At 41.2% G+C, this 10,951-nt stretch overlaps 1 protein-coding gene across 1 annotated transcript in view; it reads right to left on the bottom strand.

Annotated features, from left to right (window-relative positions):
- Positions 1–10: 10 nt before the first annotated feature.
- The window catches only part of LOC138005830 (inactive phospholipase C-like protein 1), a 47,095-nt gene continuing 36,154 nt past the window's right edge, over positions 11–10,951 (bottom strand). Inside the window, exons 24-32 of the mRNA XM_068852007.1 lie at positions 10,490–10,540; positions 10,323–10,394; positions 9,054–9,167; positions 8,416–8,484; positions 7,646–7,699; positions 6,105–6,140; positions 4,386–4,442; positions 3,084–3,179; positions 11–1,657 (exon numbers count right to left, since the gene is read on the bottom strand). Of these exons, the coding sequence (XP_068708108.1) occupies positions 1,601–1,657; positions 3,084–3,179; positions 4,386–4,442; positions 6,105–6,140; positions 7,646–7,699; positions 8,416–8,484; positions 9,054–9,167; positions 10,323–10,394; positions 10,490–10,540 (606 nt within the window). The 3' untranslated portion in view covers positions 11–1,600. The remainder of the gene's footprint in view (positions 1,658–3,083; positions 3,180–4,385; positions 4,443–6,104; positions 6,141–7,645; positions 7,700–8,415; positions 8,485–9,053; positions 9,168–10,322; positions 10,395–10,489; positions 10,541–10,951) is intronic.

Genomic DNA, 10,951 nt, shown 5'->3' with positions numbered 1-10,951 from the left:
TAAAACAATATTTTTTAACATTCAATGATTTAATTATTTTTAGTTTACCTCGTAGGATAAGAAGATAATTACAAATACTTTTCCTTCTCTTCGACATTTTCTTTGTTTCATTATGTACAGAAATCGATATAAAATAAATAATCACAAAAAAATGCTGCCAAATTGTGTCAAAAAGGGGTCGAAAGCGCATTAGCCACTGGTCGCACACCACAAGCCACCCATAGATTTATGTAAAGTTACTTTTTATGGAACAAATAACTGCAGCACCACTATACACTTTATTCCAAAATGGCCGCCATTTAAATATTCTTTTGTTTTAATTCAAATTAGCCCTTGATGCCTCGTTCTTAAGCTTAAATTCAAAAGAATATTTTATCTTGAACTTGGCAACAAGGGCCAATTTGTATCCGCGGCCATTTTTGGAATAAGGTGTATTAAGATTACGAAGGCATTTAAAGATGACAGTTTCAGTGCCTTGGCAGCCAGAGAGCTTACTGAGCGTATCTCAAGTGCCCGTCTTCCAAACGACGGCGTTTCAAGGTTTGAAAATATGTCAAAACCCAACCAGGTCGCAATTTCACAAATGGCTTTTGCCGGCCCGAAACACATCGAGGGCTCGACCCGCTTGTCATAAGATAAGGTATCTCTTAGGAATATTATCAGCTGTAAATTACCGTGGTAGAGGTTTTCGTGTACCGTGTATTGTCGTACATAGCTTTCTATACATTGTTTGAACGTATATTAAACCTATCCTTCGTGAGAGTCACACATATATACAGATTTTACTCTAACGCCAGACGATTTTACTCGTCCCCTTTAACCCTTCCAATGTCTAAAGGCTTCCGCAAAAGAAGAAACATTGTTTCCCGAAATGTTACCTCGGCGAGCAAACGAGGAAACATTTGCTTAGGAAGCAAACTTTCCTGGGGCCGCAAACGGAGAAACCTTTGCTTGCGCAACATTGTTTTCTAGCTTTATTCGCCAATGGGCGCCGTGTCAGGCGGTGAAAGGGTGAAACAATTATTGGATAAAGTTACGGACTGGGATGAAAATTTCTTATTGCTACGAAACTTAAGAACGAACAAAGCAAGGGGGTGATTTTGACGTCGATATTGCATTTAAGTAGGTTATTATGAAGCCGTTCTGCAATGAAAATGCTGAAAAGTGACCAAAAATGCGAACAATGAGAAGATTAAACGAGTAGATAACAGGAAATTTTCATCCAGCTGACATCCTGTTGAGCAAAATTATTATTTTTTAATTACCAGTGGACCCCCTATCTGTAGTAAAATAGTTGACGCTACTAGCGATAACGTCGAGAATTAATATTTGCAATTTCGCGCTACAAACATGTTCACGATAAAGTGTCTCAAATCAAAGAACCGTGCTAAACCAGTTTCACAACTTCGGAGTTTCTGTACAAGGAACGAACGAATATCAACTTCTCCCTAAAAGCTAAAACGCCGAACGCAAGTGAGATTAAATCCATATTTATACAGCCAGGGAAAAAATCCAAAGATGCTTTTAACAAAGATCCTCTATGCAGTCGTTGATATGTACATAAAATTGTTTAGAGCGTTTAAGCGGAAATCAGATGCAGTCAGAGACTACAGCCTACAGACTTCACAAGACCAGAAGATAGAGTTGCCTCTTGAATCTAAAAGAAAATAGAACATTGTATTTTAGTTTTGATGAAAGATGCAACTGTAAATTGCTATGGAGAGCTAATGCAAAGAAAAAAGCCGCGAACATCCAATGATAAATTTATGCGGCCCTTCGGTGCGCTTCTTCAGCATTGCGAAGTCAACGAAGACCAGATTAAAACTTGCAAATTAACCTTTTTCACGATTTTCCCATTTCATTCAACCGCTTATTTTAAAAAAAGTGGAATACCTACCCAGAAACTGAATTGGGAGGAAAGCTGCCCGGGCTAAAAAGGGCAATCAATTTTTGGAGCGATTGCGGACTGAATCCCCGTTGTGTGTTCACCAAATGAAGTGATGGGATGCAGGGGTGGCGTAGTGGTGGCAACACTCGCCCTCCCACCAATGTGGCCGGGGTTCAATTACCAGACTCAGCTTGTTGGTTCTCTAATCTGTTCCGAGAGATTTCTCTACGGGTACTCCGGTTTTCCCCTCTCCACAAAAACCAATACTTGATTTCAATTGATTTAATTAAGTTGAGTTTATTTCGTTAGTGTCCTCAATAAGTGCTTATTATTATTATTATTATTATTATTACTATTATTATTTAACTTGAGAATAGCCCTTTTCACGGTTATTTTCTCTCATTTGCATTACAATGTAATCTAACGTGGGTGCGAGACAATTTCGGGTTAAAACTACAAAATGACCCGAAATTGCCTCACATACATGCTAGATTACATTGTAATGCAAATAAGAAAAACTAACCGTGAAAAGGGCTATTGATCAATTCGCGTCCAGGGTTTGCAGAAAACGGGAAAGAATTGGGCAGACTGCACGAACAGTAGCCTGCAAATACAGCCGACTCACATCGCCCCGGCCGCTTACAGCGTTCGGCTGTATTCGCAGGTTACACGAAGATCGACACGACAATTTTCATTTGTCACCCGCATCAAATGTCATTTTACATGGAAGCAGCAAGACCGAGTCGTAGAGGCGCTTGCCTTGAGATCCGGAGATCGCGGGCTCAAGACCCGTTGTGATCGATTACCAGGTAGTCCCCATAGCCAGCTGGTTTGCTTTCCGCCAGTTTGGATTCTTAAAAGTTGCGCCGATCTTTGAATTTTTCGTCGGTCCTACATAGCCCTTGTGGGGAGTGGTCAGTCTAGTGAGGTGAAGTACGTCACTCCCCTCGGGGATTTGCAGAGCTAACCAACAATACTGTTTTGAGGGATTTTTAGTCGAACTGCTTATTACGCAGTTAGCAATCGCTTAAGGAAGTGAAAGATGCTTCCGTCCAAAAGAAGGACTCTTTTCGAACGGTCAGTGGATTCTTTAACGTCAAAACGTATTCGATTTCAAAACACGCTTTATGGTCCAAGTGAAAGATCCAGCACCCGACAAATAACCTGACAGCATTTGAGAATTCAGATAGATCACCTGTCGCAAATATTCTTGGCATTCACTCTTGGCGTTCAACAGTAATTCGGCCTGGCCCTTAAGAACTCGGATGTTCCATGCGTAACTTTCAGTGGCCTGGAAGAAAGACGGCTATAGTCAGAAAAACATGACAGGAGGTCGATAAGTGGTAACTAAAACTAGCCCTAAGTAATCGCGAGTTTCAGTCAAACGATGTGAAGCGAGACAGAAGCTTTGTACATGTAATAGGACTCCGCGTTATCCAGGTTGAAAATATCGGGGCAAAAGAATTGGCAATCGGAGGAATCCTTTTAGCATGGAGTCCTGACACCGTCTTAATTCTTGAGCTCACTCTAATGTCGGTAGACAAAACAAAGCAGAGCTTTTTACTGCCATAAAATTGACCAACGCTGATTGGCCCACAGTAAGCTCAATTGTCTTGGCATTTGATTGGTTAGTAGAAGGCACCCAGATTTTTTAAAATTTGAACTCCAATTAACTTAAGAAAATTGCACATTTTACCAAAAATTACAGAAAACAATTCATTTGCAGGAAATACTGGATTTGAAGGTAGCAACATAATTACAAGTACAATTGGAAACTTGTGTCCCGGAACGCAGGAGCGCCAGGTTCGAACGAGGAATCATTTGTCGCACGGGTAGCTCAGCACATCTGTTCTTCTCGAAAGATTACAAAATGCGAGCCAGTTATCCATCAGGAAAAGCACTTAGAAAAAAACCCGCGAGGAACTGCTTCGCGATTGAGCAAACAGAGCATTGAAAAAAATACGGAAAATAGAGAATGCAGCTAAACAAATTTCAACATCCCAAAGCGAAAGATCCATCGCAGTTAATGTGGAAACTACAGCAGCTGCAGAGAAGCCTGGTAGAAACATCCAGGCTTAAACGGGTTTCAAACCCATGCCCCTAAGATTGGGTAGCCACTGGTCTTTTGACTAAGCAACAAAGCCATCTAACAGTCAGTCAATTGAGACTTCGCGTTTTACCGTATAAAGCGACAGCTTTGTTTTCATCTATGCCCTCCTCTTTCAGGACAATTTATTGGATGCCATATATTTGGAGCCACCAACCTCGTTCCGAGGACATCTCCCTTGGCTGAGGTTCTGGGAACGAGGTTGTGGAGCCACCTGCCGCTTGAGGTTATTGGTGCCAAGGAAGATAACGACTAAGACTAGAAGATTTCCCAAAAATCATATTTGACATGAAAGCTTTTCTTCCCAGGTATTTAAAAACAAGTAGAGCCTAATCTTTTATTGGACGGGCATTGTCTCTCCCTTGCAAATATGAACACTTTGAACATTACCTTCGTTAGCCGCTTGCCTTTTATTCCTTCTTTAAAACATGCATTGTGTAGTTCCTCCTACAATGAAAACACGCACTTTGTAGTTCCTCCTACAAAGACAGCTGTTCTGACCTCGTATATTCTTTCTTGCTGGATAACTCTATTCCCCCCTTTCGAAAATCTTCTGCCGTTTTCACTTCGAAATTCCAATTTTAGTGCACCGCAAAATGTAACAACACCAGAGGTCGTTTGTGCCATGACGAGCTAGTGTAGGGGGCATGGGTCTATCCTTGAGATGACGTCACAAACTGCTTTGAAATGCAAAAATTCTTAAAAAACTGGAATGTAAGACAGCTTGTGACGTCACTGACGGATAGACCCATGCCTCTCAAAAACGCGGCCGTGCGAAGTGCCTTCAATATTAACGCCGCCTTTCAGGAGCGAAATCGCAACCAGTCAACGTGAAATACATGTTTTGTGGTGCTGAAATTTAAGGCACTTGAAGGCGTCTCAAAATTGAAAATTCCTTGTCCTTTTGAGCAGCTTTAGGGCCTTTCCGCACTGGCGACAAAATTGTTTATTTTGACAAATTTGGGGTCCGAAACTGCGTTTTACCAGTGCGGATGGATTGTCCCGACTTCACAATTTTTGGTCGCAGAGGACAAATTTTCAAAGGAGCCGCGGACAAATTTTGTGCCAGGCAAAAACAGGACAAATACTGGTGAAATGAAAAAGTGGACTGATACAGTCACGCAAACATGTATTTTGACTTGTCAAGGCCGGTCGTAATACATTCAACAACACATCAAAGGTGTGTCGATGCATTCAAAGATGTTTTCGAAAGTCGGGGTAGACTTTCGTATACCGGACCAAAATGGCGGAAGAAAAAGGAACCATTGTTATTCTGATTAGGCCTTGTTGATTAGGTATTGTTATGTTAGCTTTGTTCTTTTGTTTTATGGACGTTAATTATTCCGGGATCCGGTATATGAAAAATAAGCCGAAAGTCGGGAATTCTTCGGTCGGCGCAGTGAACCTCAAACCAAGACTGGTTAGGTCTTGGAAGGCTGCAGGAGTATCGATTGTATCTGCGAGCCCGGTGTGTCTCCTACACTGTGGAATCCCACGCGTCATAACTTGATTTCGAAGGATTTGAGGCTTCAAAAAACAGCACAGCATCAGCAATAGTCGTGTATAAAATTTGTGCGACATTTAAGAGCAACAGGCATACAAAAAGTTGAAGGATTTTGACATACTCCATTTGCCGCCAAATGAAATGTTTGGCGCGCTTCTTGCAAAGTGTTCACAGATTCGAATGACTGACCGATTTGTTGAGCATTTGCGGTTTCAGTGGTGAAACAAAGTACGCAGACGAAAATTGTCCTGACAACTTTTGTCCGTTCGTTTTGCCCAGGACAATTCAAAATTTGTCTGCTAGTGCGGAATTACGCCCTTATACTTGAGTGAAACGAAGAAAAAACAAACAAAAATTTGAAAATACCTCTCAAATACAATAATAACCCATACAAAATCAATAATCCAAATAGACCAATTTCGACATATTAAAATTTAGTCAAAAACAAAAGATATCATCTCGAGACTCTGGGGAATATTAAAAATGTTAGGATTATTCCCCAGAGCCTCGATATGATGCCTTTTATTTAGGACTGAATTTTAATATATCGAAATTGGTCTATTAGGGTTAGTTTCGAACAAAGTACAAACAACCGAGTGACTTACATGCCATTCAAGGCCAGCTCTCTCGCATTGGACAAGCTGAAACAATAAAAGGAGATATTGACCAATCATTTTCGAACAAAAAGTTCAAAACCATTTTCGTTCACGGAGTTTTCTTAGTACTTTACCAGTCTTCTCCCGATACTGAAACTGATGGGGAATGGTTACCTGGGTGAATAAGGTTTTCGCTCAAAGAAACTAAACTTAAAATGTAATCCAAACTTTGAACTCACGGAATGAATAAAGCAATAAAGTAATTGTTCCGTGAATGTTAAGTTTACTTTTAACTCCAAAATAAAACTTAGCACCATCGTAAGTACTTCGTAATTATTCCATCTTGTTTACGTTGCACAATATGGATGAACTATACTGTAACCAGATTGGTAAGCCCTTGTTGTCGTCCAAACCTTAAATTTGTAATGTCAAGTTGTTGTTTTGCAAAGCACGGACAAGAACTATACAAAAATGCGTGCCGCACGTACAGCACGATGACGTTTCCTCTTTTAACCAATAACGTAACTGTAGCCATCGTAGTTGCACAAACGCCCTAATCAAGACTTAGGCCCGTCGCATTTTACATGAGCCAAATCTTATGCAAATGAGACAAATCTATTGTTTTCGCTCATTTGCATTAGATTCGGCACATGTAAAATGCGACGTTTAAAACGGGCCTAATTAGGGAGCTTAAGCAAAAACGACCACGAAGGCTACGAGGACAACACAAAACAATAGGTTTAATTAGCAAAAACAATAGCTATGCACGCCCTACACGTGCGTTTTACATTTTGATACAATTCTTTGCCGGTTCTCGTCTTGACAACGACGTGAAACGATCAAATTTGAGGTCATGTGGAGGACGAGAGCACCTGACGATGAATTTTCAATTTTACGTCTAAATATCCACACCGTTCTCACCAGTTTTATTCGTGGAATGTGTATTCACACTTTCCAAGCCGGGCGACCTGGAGTAATCGCAAAATGATTACTGTAACGGGAAATAATATGTTTAGCCAACGTTCTCTTAGCCGTCGCCGTCGTCTTGCTCAAAGGTCCCTTTTTAAGATGTAGGACGATGAAGTAGACGATGAAGTAGACTTGTTTTAACCAATGATATACTTGTTTTGTGGCGTTTTTGCAGCCGTACCCGTCGTCGTTTCCGAAAGTGCCCATGCAAGTTATATTTTACGGCGGGAAGTAAAGTTTCATCGATGATCGGCAACGAAAATATTGATTACGCACTAATTTTGACTAGTTATAGCCAATGGGAGAGTGTGTTGCCATTTACAACCTCGTATGCAACGCTAGCTCATTCTGGATCAAGAACCCTCGAAGTAGCGAAAAGTGACCCGCTGTTCGGGGCAAATTCAGACGCTTGTCTCGCCTGCACAGCCCGAAGATTTTCGGGTGCCCCCAATTTCCTCTGTATCTGCATTAAACTTTACCATCATTATCCTTTTTGTTTCCTGGAAAACAGTTTATCGAAACAAGCGGATCACAGTTTCACAACTTTCCCGAAAACACTTAAGGCATCTCGAGAAACATACCTTCTCATGAACAGAATCACATGTTTCAATTAAAGCTTTGGAGTCTTGGACAACCTAAAAACAGAAGTATGCTTTAAAGCCACATTCCAGACGCACCTCAGTAAACATGCAAGAAGGAAACTGGATCGACCGGTTCAAAGCACAATGTTAATTTTCAATACATTTTGGGCCGATGAGGCCCTCACCCTAACAGAACAGTACTGCTAACCCTAGGCCTAACAGAAGAGTAACACTGGAGTTTCTTAAGCGTACAAGCTACATTGTGGGGACTAGCCAGCAGAGCAGGCGTTTTTTTGGGAGGCGTACGCTAGTTCGTAATGGGCCGCCATTTTGAAAGCACACAGCCGGTAGAAGATTATATATACTGTCCTCCACTCACTGAGTGCAATTTTCTTGACTCGCCTCAGGCCTCTGTTAGTCTCGCTATCCAAGATGTCTGCGCGATAATTCTTAACAAAACAACAATACGCCTGCTTTGCCGGCTATGTGAGGACATATTGTGACATCGACGTCAAGTACCACGAAATCGCATTAGGCAATAGACCAATTTCGATATATTAAAATTCAGTCCAAAACAAAGGCATCATCTCGAGGCTCTGGGGAATAAATATAAGGATTTGTATGAGTTTATTCCCCAGAGCCTCGAGATGACGCCTTTTGTTTCGGACTGAATTTTAATATATCGAAATTGGTCTATTCTATTAAACAAGTCGAAATAAAAGAGTTTGAAAAAGATGGAAACAGCTCTAAAACTCCATCAGTTTCCTCACTTGTTCTATGGCCGCCAAAGCTTTCTTCAGCATCTCAGGTAAGCTGCCTTGAGCCTCGAAGTAAGGATACTGAACAACACACACACAAAAAAGCAAAGTTTTAGAACAAGTCTGTTGCAACAAATAGAGTACAAAGGTTAACAACAAGAGTGCTTCAACACGTTACTAAACATGACAGTGATGGTCTCAAAAATGAAGAGACTGGTTTCTAAAACTTTTGTGCCGTGTCGACGGGGAGGGAAAAACAAAAAAATTGGTTCTATTAAACGACTTGATAAAGGCAAATTAAGCAACGTAAGCCGAAATATTTGCGGCCTGACGTCTCGAGCGTTAGTCCTTCGCTGGTAGTTTAAGAGACGAGGACAGCTACGGCAATGCCGGATGAACAAAAGAAGCTAATGAGACGGATCTTTTGTTTTCGTCCACCAAAAAAGAGGCGCTCACGTGACCACCTTATAATGTGTACGATGTTCTTGCCAATGTTACAAATCCCATTAATTAAGCCAATCAAAATTTTCGGTTTTGTATGATTTAAGCAAACAATTTCCCCGATAGAATACGCTTAAGGAAGGTAGCGCATTTTAAAATTGAAGAGAAAATTTTCAGCCCGAAAAACAACTGCCTGCGTTCATCAATACCTCATCCTTCATAACAAGCTTTAAAGCCATGAATTCCGATGTGCTGCATAATCTAGAAGCTAAAAGTCTGATACACTGCTTCAGATTGGAACGCGGAGCTACCCCGCAGATCTCCTGCAACAAAGGATACAGATTAAGTGAGACTCAAACAAAAAAATTCGGTATCCCAGATGGGATTTGAACCCACGCGCGTCGAAGATTTGTCTGAGCTACCATGGAGACAACGGAGGAAAATCGCACATTGTTGAGAATTGAGGGATGGGATTCACAAGCGACTCAAGCATAAACGCAAGCGTCTTCATCATTAATACCTTTTGTTACCAAATAAACAGTCCTTAAAAGGGGAAGTAGAGGTAAAAGTAAAGTCTCTGCATACGAACCAGAAGGCCCATCAAGCCGGAGCTTATCCCGGTTTCCATGGCATGAAGCGACTAGGAGTATTTCTACTCCCCCTCCTGGATGGGATGCCAGTCCATCGCAGGGTTGCCCCCCAGCATTAAATTCGCCGGTACCCATTTATACACTTGAGTGGAGAGAGGCACCGTGGGAGTAAAGTGTCTTGCCCAAGAACACAACACAATGTCCCCGGCCAGGACCCGAACCCGGACCACTCGCTCCAGAGTCGAGCACACTAACCATGAGGCCACCACGCCTCCCACAAAAGGGAAAGTACGGCCTAGAAGAAGTTTCTCAGAATCGAAAGTTCTTTACCTGTGTTGTCATACTTGACTACTGACTACTCATTTGGGCCTAAGAGGCTACTTCGGTCAATACCATAATACTCCTTGCTTGTACCCCCTAAATTTTGCATAAGCACTGTTTTTGTTTTTTCTTGGGACCAAGAGAAACTAGAAACAAGGGTTATACAAAATTTGGGGGGACAAACAAAGAGCATTTTGGTATTTTCCGAAGTGGCCCACCAAAAAGAGACATTTTTACATCGAAAACAGCCATCCTTTTCTGTGTATGCAAACGAGGCTATGACGTAAGCTTACATCCATTTCAGCCGGAACTTGACTATTGCTACGTCATAGCCTTGTTTGGATACACAATAACAAAGATGGTGATTCTCGATGTAAAAATGTCTATTTTTTTAGGGTTGTTGCTGGTCGGCTATTTCAGTTCAATGAATATTAAGCCCAAATGAGCAGTTAAGTATGAAAACAAAGGTAAAGAACTTTCATCCTATTTGCAGATGTTGCTTCTGAAAACCAGCCAGTTGACGTTTGCGAATATATATAAAATACATAAGACCTCAAAAAGCGTTACCCTGAAATTCCCAAGAGATGCTTGGACGTTTTCTCTAAGATCTGTGCCGTCTCTTAGAGGTTGAATGGCCACCTAATGGAAAATGGAGACCGCAGAGTTATGGGTTACAATCGCAAAACTGAAGTTTCACTTTTTTCTTTCAATTAGATCAGATTTTTTTTCTTTACCTTGAAGGTATCATCCACCGCTTTGACGCCCACCGTCTTCATACTTGTGTACTGCAAAAATCGTGAACCAAAGAGACATGAAATTTAATATCAATGAAGCCCTTTCAAGAAAGATGCGAGACCGAAGCGTGTGTTTTCACCAATCACGACGCCCGCTAAAAAACGTTAATTGACAGTACAGTGAGAGGAGCGGTAGCTCTTTGTTCTGCGAAGGTCAAACACTCGAAACTTCAGCGTTATAGTCTTTCTATGAGGTCAATTCCCTTAAACTTTCGGCTTCAGGGCCCAGTTGTTCGAAAGCCGATTAACGCTAACCGCAGATTAAAAATTTACCAAGGAGTTTATTTCTCTACTCTCAAGTGTTTTACAGCGCTGATATTTGGCAAAATTTTACATTAGAGGAAGTCAATATTGAAAACCAAAAATAACCAAAAGAAACTTGCACCGAAGAGTTGAAAAATT

The sequence above is a fragment of the Montipora foliosa genome, chromosome 1 (assembly GCF_036669935.1).
Source record: "Montipora foliosa isolate CH-2021 chromosome 1, ASM3666993v2, whole genome shotgun sequence".
NCBI lineage: Eukaryota > Metazoa > Cnidaria > Anthozoa > Scleractinia > Acroporidae > Montipora > Montipora foliosa.
This window is presented reverse-complemented; position numbering and strand designations above follow the sequence as displayed.